The sequence below is a fragment of the Periplaneta americana genome, chromosome 4 (assembly GCF_040183065.1).
Source record: "Periplaneta americana isolate PAMFEO1 chromosome 4, P.americana_PAMFEO1_priV1, whole genome shotgun sequence".
NCBI lineage: Eukaryota > Metazoa > Arthropoda > Insecta > Blattodea > Blattidae > Periplaneta > Periplaneta americana.
In genome coordinates, this window is record NC_091120.1 from 14518567 (window position 1) to 14535871 (window position 17305).

The 17305-nt window shown below is 35.9% G+C and overlaps 1 protein-coding gene across 1 annotated transcript in view; it reads right to left on the reverse strand.

The window, feature by feature from the left end:
• LOC138697535 (Kv channel-interacting protein 4-like) overlaps positions 1 to 17305 on the reverse strand; it is an 80719-nt gene that overhangs the window by 56123 nt on the left and 7291 nt on the right. Inside the window, exon 2 of the mRNA XM_069822856.1 lies at positions 16862 to 17140. Coding sequence (XP_069678957.1) covers positions 16862 to 17006 — 145 coding nt within the window. The 5' untranslated portion in view covers positions 17007 to 17140. The remainder of the gene's footprint in view (positions 1 to 16861; positions 17141 to 17305) is intronic.

A 17305-nucleotide genomic window follows, 5' to 3' on the forward strand; every position in this document is an offset into this window, starting at 1 on the left:
CCATATCAGGAACAGGTAAGCTTTCACGAAAATCGTTTGATTATGAACAACTCGTGAAAGATACGCCATCAACGACAACACCGATCAATAGAACATTAAAAACTGAATGGAGTACGATGGTTTTCATGAAACAAGTATTTGAAAAACATACACAAAATAAAGGAGACTTACCAGAGAAAAATAAGAAGAGGTCACATGAAAACCGCAAAACAGGCAACTGACACCATATTGCTCAACCTGACTGGATGGAAAACGATCAAGTGACATACCAGGATGTCCTTTCACTGGATGCTGCTGCAATTTAAAGGATTTTTTGGTTAACTAACTCACAATAGGATGGTGGCCATATCAGGAACATGGCCGTAACAGGAGCACCCACCTTATATTAATTTTTGTTCACAGAAAATTTGCAATATGCCACGTAAATCAGCTAAAATAAACGAAAGATATTAACATATGCAGTTATGTAGATATCCAACGTAAAAATATAAGTTTTTATAGGAAAAATCCAAAAGCAAGTGTGTAAATAACATTGGCCTTATTCGAGCCTAAGAATCACGATCTGGAAGGTTATACTGTATTAACTTTTCACCCAAACAGAACAAGTCAACATGCAATTATTGCACGAAGTTCCGCGGTCCGTTGTTCATTTTACAACCTTTTCATTCGATCGCCATTCTGGCCTTTTATGACATGACGTTATATTAAAATTAAATGTGGTTTTCCTTACGCTTATATTGTCGTTGAAGTGCTGAGGTCCTAGTTATCGGATTCAGGCACAAAGGAGTGATATCGATTATGCTTCTATAAAAAGAGTGCCCATAACTCGTCCCAAGCTTTCAAAGTCCATCATCCGATTTTCCACTAATTTGCACCTGGTAATGGAAAAAGGCGAGTAACGCTTAACGGGATAACAGATACAAGTGTTTCACGTTGATGCATGTGTCGTTACAGAGCAAATATGCACGAGGGAAGAACATATCTTTGTGACGAGCACACATCTGTTCTTCAAGAGAACCTCATTTTAAAACAAAGGCATTTCTGCTTTCTCTTTCAAAAGTTACTAAGAAATTATCGTTACTACGGAGGGAAAAGAACGACAAAAAAGAAAAATAAACGAGAAAAAATAAATTCAGTATCATGTAGAGAAGGATTCCCGAACTAACTGTCGGAGCGGTATTTGCGGATCTTAACAGCGTCTGTTTGTTTTGAATGAAATAGCTCATGTGAACGTGCGTCCGATTCTCAATTTAAAAAGTGTTATCGACAGTAATCTCACTAGAGGTTTTGATTTATCTAGAGAAAATCAAAACTCGAGTGGGATTTAATTGACTATTACACGATTAGAAGAAAGTATATAAAGATTAGAAGTAACAAAGTACTCCAATACAATAAAATATTAATTGGCTTAGGAAAATACAACTGTCTTCAAATGTATTATTGTACCATCTCAACATTACGCTAGATGGTAGTAGTGTTCTATGATTATGTTTTCTTGTTACCGGTATCAGTTGTACCAACTATGGAATCATCATTGAACTCTGTGGACTGTTACTAGTCAAGAAGGCTTTGTTGATTCAGTTTCATTTTTATTAAAACATTTGCATTTCACTTCAATCATCCGGATCCCAGTAATCAAAGTCACTTGACAGATAATTTTCAATAAATCTTAGTATTAAACAATATCTGATACGTGACTATCCATAATATCACATAGCAGAAGCTATAACAAACATAACCTAAATAATATAAACAAGTTTTAGAAAAGTTTTAATTAGGGATGATGAAATAAACAAGAAACGTTTTAATTAACGATGATGAAATAAAAAATAAACATGAATAATTTTAAAAGAAACAATTATTGAAAGTACAATTTTCAAATTTGAATGTTTTAGTGGTTGGTGGTTCAGTTGATGTTCTATTGGACGTGTGCGTAAAAGAAGTGAACTCGTTGATGTACATGGTGTATCTCTCAACTTAATTCAGGATTTCCGAATGGTGCTCTTCATATATGACCAGTGATCTTTATTAATTCTTGTTCTTGAATGCCAATGCGAGTCATATTTGAAAGTGCTTTGCATCGACTGGAGTGGTTTGTAATTTTCTATTTTTTTTTTTTTTTTGACGTCCAGACCAGTGCAGTTTGAAATGTTGGCAAACAAAGAAACAAATGCTAGTGTAGTGATAAAAATAAACAAATGCTAGGGACGCGATAAAATTGTGCGATAAGCAGCCATGATTGGTTGAAAGACGTCCTTTCATACCGTTTTATTGGTCAATAATAGTCACAAGTATGACACATAGAGTCTACTTTCTCATTAAAGGTTGTGCGCAATTCGGAACAATTCTGGTCTTTTATCATATGTGGCGTACCTGTGTTATTGGTTATAGCCCTAGTTTATCTTCTTAAAATATTATTTAAAATAAACAGTGACAGAGTCAGAAAGTTGCAAACTGAACTGTTTCCACCGACGTAGTTCAGTCGGCTAAGACGCTTGCCTGCCGATCCAGGGTTGCGTTCGGGCGCGGGTTCGATTCTCGCTTGGATTGATTATCTGGTTGGGTTTTTTCCAAGGTTTCCCCCAACCGTAAGGCAGGTAATGTATGACGAATTTTCAGCCTCATCTCGCTAAATACCTTCTCACTATAACCAATCCCATCGAAGCTAAAAAACCTAGTAGTTGATACAGCGTCGTTAAGTAACCAAATAAAAAATAAAGTAGCGACTTACATTTCTTAAAGAAGTTATCAACGCTAGATGGTAGTATTATCGATATGTGTACAAGCGAAACAAAGAAGCTGCAGTTTCAAGATAGCGACACCTGTGCACGTGTGTACCATTTCCGACTGATCGAGCATTGATTCACGCTTTTTTTGAGCTGTTAATTATGCACCCAAAAACTCATCGCCTGTGGCTATCCGTGCTAACATCCTGTCTTCTGGAATTATGTCGCCAAACTGTTGTACATTTGCCTCCATGACAATCTACACTTGCTGACCGACTCTGTGGTCGATACTCGTCGACTCTTCTGACAACTTCTGTACTAAATAATTGTAGACAACTTGACGTGATCATGCACGGGCAGCATTTTTTTAAGAATATCCTTTGCTGCCAGACACTTTCCCCAGTAAAATCGCATAACGGAGTGTTGCTCGACCAGAATACACTTGTTCAGAGGTGTCGCCATCTTTAAATTGCTGCTTCTTTGTTTCCCTTGTATTATTTGTGCGCATATTGATCACCTTGATACCTGGATAATACTGCCATCTAATGTTGAGTATCAGGCTCTCATTAAAAATATAGGTCGCTACTTCGATTTGTAAGTTACTTACTGGGTCACTTATGTGCCTACACGAATAAATTTAATATGGACTCAAATTAGAGGATGAACTTTCGTTTTCTGAATTACACACAAAAGGTATCCTCAAATAATATTAATAACTTACGTTGAAGTAGATTTTAGTAATTATTTTTCAAACATTTACCTAAGATACCTAACTATGTAGCTATATTCTAATCTCTCCTAATGTAATCCTACAATCTTTCTAGTTACGGATATTTACACATAAGTATCAAAAGTGTAATATTAGTGGACTTTTATAATACTCCGAACAAATTTTATAGTTTCATTATAACTTTTCATATGTTCTTTTATCTGTTTATCCATGCCTAACAAATTCTCTTACAATTCAGTGAAAATTTCTCTTAACAATGGGTTCAGTATTCCATACCTGGTCACAGCTGAACGTTGAAAACCCTGTTTTAAAATGATGGTAACATTTTCATATGATTGATATTTAGTAAATATTAATGAGAAATTAATATGGTACACTTAATTTCATAGTAAATCGTTTGAAGTTTCGGAAAACGTAGTATTCCTATTGCCATGGTAGATATTTTTGAAAAAATTGTAACTCCACAACATAACAGTTATTTATGACACAAGCTCGCAAAGGGTCTCTTTTTGATATGAGGGTAAAGTTCGTGAAACGATACGATGTCGAGTTTCACAAACACACGAGAGCCAAAATGATAACTTTACGAATGTGTATCATACAAAGTTTCTTTCTATTATAACACAAATTTACATTAAATAAATATTTCACGGCCGTCTAAACTAACAACCATTCAAAAGTAAGTATCCATGGAATCACACCCTGTTTTATTCATGAACATGATTTCACAATCGTCTAACCAGCGTATAGGGAATTATAAATATGATCACTGGGCGTCGGTACCTTTGATGTAGTGGTACCTTATTTCAGTCACTTTGAGATTTTCTTAGACAACTTACATACACCAAGTCACTATTATCATTAATAATAATAATAATAATAATAATAATAATAATGATAATAATAATAATAATAATAATAATAATAATTAAGTGTTATCATAATTTTTTAAACACGGCGTAGTTTAAAAAAAGAAAGAAAATAATTCCGTGCACATTAATTAATTTCTCCGAAACAGAAGGGGCTGGAGACACACTGAGCAGCTTATTTCAACTAATGAAGAAAACAAATTAAAATTATCGTTATGATAGATTCCGACTTCAAGTCCAATTTGTGTTTTTTCTTTCAAATAAAGATCTATATAAATTTTTACTGAAATAAAATTATTACATTTCATGTGCATCATTTCCAGATAAATTGACTTGTAGATACTGAATATGAACAGAATCTAACCATTAGGTCAAGGGAATCGCTGTATTCAAACAGGAGGATGGCATGCTCAAAAATACTTCTTCATTATAAGGGATAACGATAAAGTTATTTCCGTGAAAATCTCTAAATAGGAGTTTTGTTACGTAACAATAGTTTCTTGGGGAAAATAACTGGCCACCCTACCCCATTATCTCGTAGCCTATTTGTCTCATGAGCAGGCTTCGAGACTTTGGACCCGATACAATAAGTTTACTGTGCATGTACTATAGGTTGTTGACTCGCTGCAGGTAGATAGAGATGTGTTGAGGTAACAACGTTGCTGTTTAGAGTAGAGTACGGTAGTATGGGGAAACACATACATATGTACATTCTGAAAGTAAATATACATTACACAATGATAATGTCAAAAGGATGTGAAAAACATTTATTCTCCTGTCTTTTATATGCCTTTGTGTTTAATTATACACAGTGTTAATGGTGGAAATAAGCATGTAGCAATTTTAATTTTTTCATTTATCCTATTGTTCGTCTTTAGGAAGTGCAGTTACAGTACCTAATTGCAATGTACCTACTACAAGATACATTCTCAGTGTCTCAAACGTAAAAATCTTTTTCGGTTATCTGCCAAAGTTTGTGCTGTAGAATGCTGCGCTCTACGTCACATGACGTGATAGGAGCAAAACGAAAAAACCTAACATCATTGCAGTCTCTAAGATACAGTCCTTTATTCTCGGGTGACTCTATGTCCACTAATTTACTGTTTATATTACACAATGCTCCATATCCGTTATTTTTACATATAATTGGTTTGCACTTCTGTTTTAAACGTTCAGTAACCGATGTACTTTGTGTCTCATTAATTCTCTGCATCATTTTCTAAATTAATTCGAGGGTTTCCGGCATCTCCTGCTCTGACTTTTCTAACCGTGTAATAGTTTCAGACACAGTTTGTATGACAACCAAATTATTCGTCAGAATCTTCAAATCCAGAGCGTTTTCCTTTGCCTATTTGTTGGCATTCATTCTACAGTACCCCCACCCACTGTACGCTTTACCACTATACTCAGTACGCCGTTATGCGGATTTCCCACTGAACTGCTCTATTGGGTCCGAAGTCTCGAAGCCTGCTCATGAGTGATGCCTTGTTGGTGTCACTTGAGGAGTCCAGACCTGTCTTCGAACAGTTGACTAAATAACTACAATACTTTCTCTAGTAAGACAGCAAAATAGTACCTACTTCGGTGAAGGAATCGATTAGCATGCTGTTAGCTTTTTAAAGGGATCTAAATTTAGTAAGAAATTGGATGGGATTCAGTACTGCGATATATCCCTGACATACGTTTATGTATGCAAGGAGATTAGAGTACACGCGTTACACAAATGCCGGAGAAGTTGCCGAGTACACAGAGTCATTCATTCACTCAGTGTTCTGCCCAAGGGCAGGCCTTTCACTGCGAACCCAGCTTTCTCCAATCTTTCTTATTTTCTGCCTCTTTGTCTCCTCATATGATCCATATATTTTAATGTCGTCTATCATTTGATATCTTCTTCTACCCCCAACTCTTCTCACGTTCATCATTCCTTCTAATGCATCCTTCAGTAGGCAGTTTCTTCTCAGCCAGTGACCCAACCAATTCCTTTTCCTCTTCCTGATCAGTTTCAGCATCAGTCTTTCTTCACTCACTCTTTCCAACACAGCTTCATTTTTTATTCTGTCTGTCCACTTCACACTCTCCATTCTTCTCCATATCCACATTTCAAATCCTTCTAGTCGCTTCTCTTTACTTCGTCGTAATGGCAATATTTCTGCCCCATACAATGCCACACTCCATACAAAGCACTTTACTAGTCTCTTCCTTAGTTATTTTTCCAGAGATTCGCAGAAAATGCTCTTTTCTCTATTAAAAGCTTCCTATGCCATTGCTATCCTCCTTTTGACTTCTCGACAGCAGCTCATGTTACTGCTTATAGTACACCCCAAGTATTTGAAGCTGTCCACTTGCTCTACTGCCTCATTTAGAATTCGCAAGTTTATCTTCTGTATTTTTCTTACTATGACCATGCTCTTCGTCTTGTTTGCATTTATCTTCATCCCATACTGCTCACAGCTGTCATTTAGCTCCAGTAGCATATCCTTTAGTATCATTTCCTCTTCTAACAACGCCATATCATCAGCAAATCTTATGCACTTTATTCTTCCTCCTAGTATCACTACTACTAATTAATTACAATAATTGCACAATTAATTACTATAAGTAAAATGTTTACAATAAATTAAACATGTTCGAAATTATAGAAAGATAAGCAATGATAAATGAGTTTAAAGTAAGTGTTGTTATAACCTCAAATGTTCAGTTGTTTTTATTCCAAGGAGCCTTCTATTCTTATGATCTCTGCTTCGATTCGACTGTTTCTCTGGATCTTATTATTATTATTATTATTATTATTATTATTATTATTATTATAATCTCGACTGTTTAGTTGTTAAAAATTACAATTGTTCGTATTGGAATTATCTTGCCGATTACAATTCGTGATAATAGTTAGCCTCAGATAATTTAATTTCGCTTTTAAACTCATGTTTGCTGTCATGACGACAGATATTCGTTAAATTACCGGAAAACTATCAGCACTCGTTGTATTATAGAAGATAATATTATGACTCGCAACATAGTAAACCAAGTGAGTTATTACGAAAACATGAAACATACAATGAGAAAGTATGTGTCGCTTTCGTGAGACATATGTAGCGTCTGTTATTTAATGTGAGAAGCTTAGAACATGGAATTGACTTGTTTCGTCAGAATAATGGTTCTTAATTTTTCTATATACACTTTTAACACTTAACACTGATTAAATCGCAAACTTCTTTGCCTTGTTAATATTTAGGATTACCTTGCTTGACCAGTTTCGAAGTCTTGTGCTTCATTGTCCAAAGCCTAGTCTTCGAAAACAGTCAAGCAAGGTAAATTATAAATATTAACACGGTAAGAAATTTGCAATTTAATCAGTGGAATTGTGAAATACAGGGAAGCAAACTGTTCCACCATTAGTTACTGTGCCGCGTCGAGTCTCGAACCCAAGGAGAGGAGAAGCAAGTGAAGATGAGTAAAAATGGCTATGTAATGTATTCCAAATAATTATCCCTGAAGCAAAGACTTTGACTAGCTTAGTACATGCGATTACAAAATATAAAATTAAAATGACTAATGCGTTTATTCAGCGAATAAAGACGAGTATTTTCCCCGAGCCAAAAATTTTTACTTTCCCTTTCACCCAAGTGTGTTAGTGAAATCAGGATAGAATCAGTGAAATGTGTCGTAGTTCCAGTGCAGTGAGTGAGTTGACAGCGAAATGAGTGTCGTGTTGAAAGGTACTTGTGCAGATATGAACATATCATACTCGTGGGTTTTAGTTCGATCTCAGTTTTAAGATACAAATTAGATTTATTTTAAATGTTATTTTAAGTGATCGTTTCATTTAATTTAGTATATTCCCAGTTATTATTATTATTATTATTATTATTATTATTATTATTATTATTATTCATTATTGTTAGTATTAATTATTAGTATTATTATTAATTGTATTCTTAATTAATAAGTTTATTATTGTCATTATTGAGTGTAATTAGTTACCACTGCCACCGGGTATATACCCATTGCAGTGTGAATAAATACATACATACACAAAAAAAAAGAAATCAGTAATGAAAGGGAAAAATATTCCCTGGAATGATTACTTCACAAACGTATCTGTAGTGTTGGCCTTGATTTCTCGCAACGTTGCGGCACGGTTTTAGATAATTACCTGAATTCTAGAGTCATTCTGAACTGAATTAAATTCATTAATATTTCATTTTCTGTTAATACATAGGTTGGATAAAAAGTAATGGCAACACTGCTGTCACGTGACGATGGTGCGTTCGAGAGCTGCCAACTGTGTGGACATGAACAATGACTATTAGATGAGTTAGTGCAACCAGCGGCGACAGTACTCTGTCAATCTACTGCAGTGTGTAGAACGTTGACTTTCATAGGGATAGTGCGAGCGCCCTAAGACCACGTTTACAAAACTAGAGCAACGTTCCTGGATCAAAATTGAAGTGACACGAGGTCGTAGTGCACAAGAATGTTTTCAGGGACTGCATGAAGCGTATGCCGATGCAGCGTTGCCATATCGCACAGTGGCACGATGGGTTAAAGCGTTCCGGGAAGGCAGGGATGCCGTTCAGGACAACCTCCGTACAGGACGACCCCGCGTGGAGGACAACACAGTTCAACTCCTTGCTTCCCTGTTGGATGCTGATCGCTGATGGACTGCGCGTGAGTTAGCAGCGGAAGTCTGAGTATGTCACAAAACTGTGCTCCACATTCTGCAAGACATTCTGGGTTACCGAGGTTTAACAATGGCACCGCTATTCAGTCGCACAGGCCTTGTTGGACCGGTACCAAAGGAAATATGACGACTTTCTTGGGCAAATCGTCGTTATGGACGAAACCTGGGCTCGCTCATACGAACCAACCAAGCTTGAAACGTCAATCAAATGAATGGAAGCATCCAGGTTCTTCTCGTCCGAAGAAAGTGCGCGCTACACAAAGTGCTGTGAAGGAGAAATTCATTGTGGCGTATGACATTGATGGGGTAATACTGCAACACGCTGTACCTCCAAGGCAGACGGCAAACGCGGACTACTGGAACATCCACTGTACTCACTCGATATGATCCATGCGATTACGATCTTTTCACCAAAGTGAAAGAACCACTGCGAGGGACCCGGTACAATACCAGAGATGAACTTATCCCTGCTTTAGGGCGGTCAGTACGGAACATCAACAAAGATGGACGCGCTGATTGTGTACGACGCCTTCCAAACATTTGGCAAAAGGTAATAAATAAGGGGGGGGCGACTATATAGAAGGTACGTAAATGTTGTACCCCTGTGAATAAAGCCATGTCAGAAATATCGAACTGTTGCCATTACTTTTTATCCTACCCTAGTAGTTGTAACTAAGGTTTTGTAAGTTAAATACTGACAATGAGTCTAGCGGACGGAAAATCGATTCCTGAAATTATGATTTGCCACTCTCTTATAAAACTAAGTGTGTACCTTGCCCTACATTAGTGCAGCACATAGAGACTAGCATACCAAATGATCAATGCTTGATTTTGCTGACGTTTGCATAAATTCTCACCAACATGAACGGCAGGCTAGAAAACCTTGTTCTAGGTTAATAAACGGAACTGCTATAACATGCAAGTGGGTCGCCTTCTCGTGTGTAAAGCACGCAAATGTGAATTACAGTATATTTTGAAGTTTCATGGACAAGAATTACTAGAAAAGATTTGTGATACTTCTTACGTACATCTTTGAATACTTGCTTCATTATTTTTTTCACTTAGAGTGTTTTCAAGTTTTAAAAAACAAATATTCATTTCACCGTACGTAATTCGTCGCCCTCCAGGTTAACGGAGAGGGTTTGGAAATGAACGGGTTACATCAGCTTCTTGTTTATGCGGATGACGTGAATATGTTAGGAGAAAATCCACAAACGATTAGGGAAAACACGGGAATTTTACTTGAAGCAAGTAAAGAGATAGGTTTGGAAGTAAATCCCGAAAAGGCAAAGTGTATGATTATGTCTCGTGACCAGAATATTGTACCAAATGGAAATATAAAAATTGGAAATTTATCCTTTGAAGAGGTGGAAAAATTCAAATATCTTGGAGCAACAATAACAAATATAAATGATACTCGGGAGGGAATTAAACGCAGAATAAATATGGGAAATGCATGTTATTATTCGGTTGAGAAGCTTTTATCATCCAGTCTGCTCTCATAAAAGCTAAAAGTTAGAATTTATAAACGTGATTCCAAAAAATCGATTTAGAGATACGTCGGTTTTGAATACATCCATATGTAGTTTACGTATCAGAACCGGCGTATCTCTAAAATCGATTTTTTGGAGTTACGCCTCTTCGTCTGGAAGGCGATGAGTTTTCCATCTTGCACTAACGCTTTCTGATGGATTCTCGTCACACACTTCAATGGTACAATATCGTCATACTTCAAGACATTAGTTTTAAGATTTCGACATAAATTCACGCTTACAGCACCCCAGACACCGCAAAGTGGCTCTGGGTACACCACCCACCTGTACGACTGCGCGTAGTGATTTCTCATTCTCCTGTTTGTATTAGATGAATTCTGTTCATATTCAGTATGAATGAATTTAACCGAGACTGATGGGCCTGAAATATAATAATGTTAGTAGCCACCGGCGTAGCTCAGGCGATAGCGCGTTTGCTTGTTGATCCGGAATTAAGCTCGGGCGTGGGTTCGATTCCCGATTGGGCTGATTACCTGGTTCGCTTTTTCCAAGGTTTTCCCCAACAGTAAGGCGAATGTCAGGCAATCTATGGCGAAACACCATCGACGTTAAATACCCCCCGTAGTTGATACAACCTCGTTAAATGCTTATTACTTATTTATGGCTTTTAAGGACCCCGAAGGTTCATTGCCCTCCTCATATAAGCCCGCCATTGGTCTCTATCCTAAGCAAGATTAATCCAGTCTCTACCTTATATCCCATCTTGCTCAAATCCATTTTAATATTATCATTCCATCTACGTCTCGGCCTCTCCAAAGGACTTATTCCCTCCCTCCCAACTAACACTCTATATGCATTCCTGGATTCGCCCATACGTGCTACGTGCTCTGCTCATTTCAAACGTCTGGATTTAATTATGTCAGGCGAAGAATAAAATGCATACAGTTCAGCGTTATGTAACTTTCTCCATTCTCCTGTAACTTCATCCATCTTAGCCGCACATATTTTCCTAAGCACCTTATTCTCAAACACCCATAACTTATGTTCCTCTCTCAAAGTGAGAGTCCAAGTTTCACAACCATAAAGAACAACCGGTATTATAAATTCTAACTTTCAGATTTTTTGACAGCAGACTGGATGATAAAAGCTTCTCAACCGAATAATAACATGCATTTCCCATATTTATTCTGTGTTTAATTTCCTTCCGAGTATCATTTATATTTGTTACTGTTGTTCCAAGATATTTGAATTTTTCCATCTCTTCAAAGGATAAATCTCCAATTTTTATATTTCAATTTTGTACAATGTTCAGGTAACGAGACATAATCATATACTTTGTATTTTCAGGATTTACTTCCAAACCTATCTCTCCATTGCTTCCAGTAAAATTCCCGTGTTTTCCCTAATAGTTTGTGTATTTTCTCCTAACATATTCACGTCATCCGCATAAACAAGCAGCTGATGTAACCCGTTCAATTCCAAACCCTCTCCGTTATCCTGGACTTTCCTAATGGCATACTCTAGAGCAAAGTTAAAAAGTAAAGGTGATAGTGCATCTCCTTGCTTTAGCCCAAAGTGAATTGGAAACGCATCTGACAGAAACTAGCCTATACGGACTCTTCTGTAAGTTTCACTGAGAAACATTTTAATTAATCGAACTAGTTTCTTGGGAATACCAAATTGAATAAGAATATTATATAAAACTTCTCTCTTAACCGAGTCATATGCCTTTTTGAAATCTATGAATAACTGATGTACTGTACCCATTTTTTCTCCAATATCTGTCGAATAGCAAAAAATCTGATGAATAGTCGATCTATTATGCCCAAAACCACACTGATGATCCCCAATAATTTCATGTACATATTGAGTTAATTTTCTCAATAGAATATTAGTAGTAGCTGAACTGTAGTATTCTTATACAAGTCAGGTACAATGTGTTGAAAGGAAAGTTATGAATTTTGCTATTTAAAGAACGGTGGGTGAATGTTACAAATGCCATTATTTATTAAATTAAAATAAAGCACCAAACGAGATGCCTTTGTGGCAACGCAGTGGACTCGCTTTCGGGATGTCCCGGGTTCAAACCTCGTGGCGGGCAAATCTGACTGAAGCTTTTCATGGTTTGCTTCAGTCAACACAAAAAATCAAATGCCGGATTAGAAATTTAGATATCATGATTCATCACCGTCTTAATCACCAATATCATAATCATTAATAAAATTGAAATCAGTTAATAGAAATTTAGATATCATGATTCATCACCGTCTTAATCACCAATATCATAATCATTAATAAAATTGAAATCAGTTAAGGGAAGGCATAGGTGAAATTTTGGCAAAAATGTGACAAAAATGCGATTCTCAAAGACCGAGGACACCAGAATAAAATTATGTGACACGTTTCCTTATTAAGATGAAATAAATGGCAGGAATTTTTTTCAACGTGATTTTCTTTAATTTTCGACGTGTGGAACCATTTATATATTAATTAATTAAATTGATTAAAATTACAATATCTCCAAAACCATCAAAGATATATAAAAGAGATTTTGCACAATGTAACTGACATATAAACGTAGCATGTGATAAAAATTTCAGCTCAATAGATTGAAAACTGTAAGATTTAGTAATTTCATCTATGCCTTCCCTTAAAAATGAACACAAACTATATGTAATATCTGACAATAGAAACAAAATCACAATACTCCACGGCCTACTGATATACCCAAAGATCCTACACATGAGATAAGACCTAGATGTTACTGGGGGATTATGGTTTTATTTTGGTGGAATACAAATTAATTAAAAAAATGTTTCGCTTTAAAAACACTTCGATATGTGAAAAATATATTATATACAATTTAATGCGCAATTTATGCTCTTGTCTGCTACTGCGATGCTATTTTTAAGTTCTGGAGCACAGGGTTTTCAAGGGGCAAGGCTGTTTAAATGTGGTGAAAAACCAGTAAATTAAAGAAAAAAAGACTTTTCCTTTGCTTTAAATTATTAATCTTTGATATGTGAAAAAAATATTACATAAAATTTATTGCGCATATATGGCCCTATTATCTGCTGTGACGCCATTTTTAAAGCTTCTGTGCACAGTGTTTTTAAATTACACTAAACTTCAGTTATACTTCAGTAATTTTAATTTGTTTTTCAATATTTTCCTTTAAAATGCTCTTTGATATGTCAAAAATACATTATGTAAAACTTAATGCGGATTTGTGGACTTTCCAGCTACTGTGAAAACATTTTTAAAGGTCTGGTGCACAGGGTTTTAAATGACACTGAACTATTAACACTACATGCATGATATTTGGAACACACATTCTTTAGGCTATTAGAAAACTTATTTCTGAAATAGAATTTCATTATTTTGTTGCATTTAAAAATACCCCTCCATATTTATATAAAAGTACCTTTAAAATTAATTCTTAAAATGTAATGGTTTACCTTAAAATTATGAAAACCAATACCAAATTGTGTTACAGACATTTTAAGGAAAGTGTGTTTATCTTCAAAAATGACGGAGATATGTCTATTTTAGTGAATTATGTATCTTGGTAGTCTTTTTTTTTAATTTAAGCAACCTTTCTTTTTTTCAAAAACTAATCTCGAATTTAAGTTGTTACAGCAATGACATTTCTACTTACAAAATTTAAACATTTTCATAAACTAGGAAACAATTTCAAATTATACCATTCTCTCTCCTTAAAGCGTGGATAAATAAACTTAATAAAATATTCTCTTTATATTTTTAACGAGTTGCGATAGGTTTACTGTAAGTAATGTGTAGATCACTGTTAATAACTAATTTATTTTCTCTGAGGTTTTTATTTTCGTATGATTTAATTGATTTTTTTCAAAAAGATAAAGTATAGGCTATTTTCCTTTAGTAATCTAATAGCTTTTGGGCACATTCAGTTTGCAAAGAAAATCATATAGATATCTTCTTTTAGCTAATGTTCTATTTTTTTAAGAGGTTTCTGTTTTGAAACATAATTGGACGGAGTTACGCAATAATAGACCAAGCGACAATACGAAAAAAAAGAGATAGGCCTATTTGCACAAATCTGTTGATGGCAAGCTAATTTAACTCGGAAACGATCAAGAATTCGACAGGCCTATCTGCTATTTATAAGCAAAAATTCGTTTATTGCATAAAATTAATTAATTTATTTTGCTTTGAAATATTATTAATTCAACTGCTGATCTCTTATCAAAAATTGGTTAACTTTTTTCGGTATTATTTGTGCTATTTTTTTTTGTAATAGTATGAATGTTATAATACTTCTTGCATAAAATGTTTTATATATATAAAAAAACAGATTTATTTCAATGAGCAACATCTAGAAACAGGTTTTTGGCGCTTGGTCTCTTATTGCGAAACTCCGTCCAATTCTGAGTCATAATGTCTCTGACACAAACGCTTTTGGATGCATATTTCTATATTTTTCACTTCGTATTACGTAAAATGTAATGTGGAAATGATTACAGTCGATTTGAAAAACTACTTATGTTTTTTCCATAAATGAGAATTTTTCAATGCATAATTTCCGAATGAACTTACTCACTAATAAAAAATAATGTGAATAAAATTCAACCAGTACCGGTACTGTAGAATAATTTGCTTTGCCGACACATGAACACAATACTACTTCTGTACAGGGAATGCTGAGGACGTGTATTTCTGTAAACATATTGAAATATATATTTTTGTGGTACAACAATATTCCTTCGTTACACATCACAATGTTGGTAATGTGTCAAAATGCAGAAACTACTAATGTATAGTTCACCAAATATGAAATCTTTCAAGATTGGTCAGTATGTTAAGTTAAAGAGCGGTCTAACCCACGACATCTGGGAATATACGATGATCCCAAGAACATACTACGTCGCAATATGTGGTTAAAGAATGAAGAATACCAACTTTTTAACTTGATGTAAATACTTTGCGTTTTAGCAGTTCAAGGTCTGTATTAATCAAAACTGCACTATCACACTCCACTTCAGTTTTTCGTCCTTCGCCTACTTACTTACTTACTTACTGGCTTTAAGGAACCTGGAGGTTCATTGCCGCCCTCACATAAGCCCGCCATTGGTCCCTATCCTGAGCAAGATTAATCCAGTCTCTATCATCATATCCCACCTCCCTCAAATCCATTTTAATATTATCTTCCCATCTACGTTTCGGCCTCCCTAAAGGTCTTTTTCCCTCCGGCCTCCCAACTAACACTCTATATGCATTTCTGGATTCGCCCATACGTGCTACATATCCTGTCCATCTCAAACGTCTGGATTTTATGTTCCTAATTATGTCAGGTGAAGTAAACAATGCGTGCAGCTCTGCGTTGTGTAACTTTCTCCATTCTCCTGTAACTTCATCCCTCTTAGCCCCAAATATTTTTCCAAGAACCTTATTCTCAAACACCTTAATCTCTGTTCCTCCCTCAAAGTGAGAGTCCAAGTTTCACAACCATACAGAACAACCGGTAATATAACTGTTTTATAAATTCTAACTTTCAGATTTTTTGACAGAAGACTAGCTGACAAAAGCTTCTCAACCGAATAATAACAGGCATTTCCCATATTTATTCTGCGTTTAATTTCCTCCCGAGTGTAATTTATATTTGTTACTGTTGCTCCAAGATATTTGAATTTTTCCACCTCTTCAAAGGATAAATCTCCAATTTTTATAGTTCCATTTCGTACAATATTCTGGTCACGAGACATAATCATATACTTAGTCTTTTCGGGATTTACTTCCAACCCTATCGCTTTACTTGCTTCAAATAGAATTTCCGCGTTTTCCATTATCGTTTGTGGATTTTCTCCTAACATATTCACGTCATCCGCATTGACAAGAAGCTGATGTAACCCATTCAATTCCAAACCCTCTGTGTTATCCTGAACTTTCCTAATGGCATATTCTAGAGCGAAGTTAAAAAGTAAAGGTGATAGTGCATCCCCCTGCTTTAACCCGCAGTAAATTGGAAAAGCATCAGATAGAAAGTGGCCTACACGGACTCTGCTGTACGTTTCAGTGAGACACATTTTAATTAATCGAACTAGTTTCTTGGGAACACCAAATTCAATAAGAATATTATATAAAACTTCTCTCTTAACCGAGTCATACACCTTTTTGAAATCTATGAATAACTGATGTACTGTACCCTTATACTCCTATTTTTTTTTCCAATATCTGTCGAATACAAAAAATCTTATCAATAGTCGATCTATTGCGCCTAAAACCACACTGATGATCCCTAATACGCTGTTGTGCTAAATGTTACACTATGACAATACGAGATTAAGTTGTAATAAGAGATAAGCTGTATCAGGTGTTACACCGACCTCGTTTGTGACGCAGTTTGAGAGTCACTCTTCGAAACCTTCTCACGACTCTGGAAGCAAACGAAGACATTCCGTGGTGTGCGGGCGAGGCAGAAGTTTTGCGGGGCTTCGACGTCACCATGCCGATGTCCAGGCGGGTCGGCATGACCGCTCCTCTCCAGCACGCCGCGGCGCTCCGACTGCTGGGAGGTCGGCACTACTCACGAACCAATCAATGAATCCACCGCGTGTTCCTTCGTTGACTGATGATCACACAGCGGGTCGTGACAGTCGACTGTTCTAAATTTAAAAAATTCAAATGTCAGAAAAAAACATGCGCTTATGTTTCTGTCATATTATTAGATCAAAACAATCGCTAACCTAGGAGCAATAACGGTCTAACCGACATACTGAGTTGAGATCGCAGTACGCGAAGGCGGATTTGTAGGGGAGGCGGATAAACAG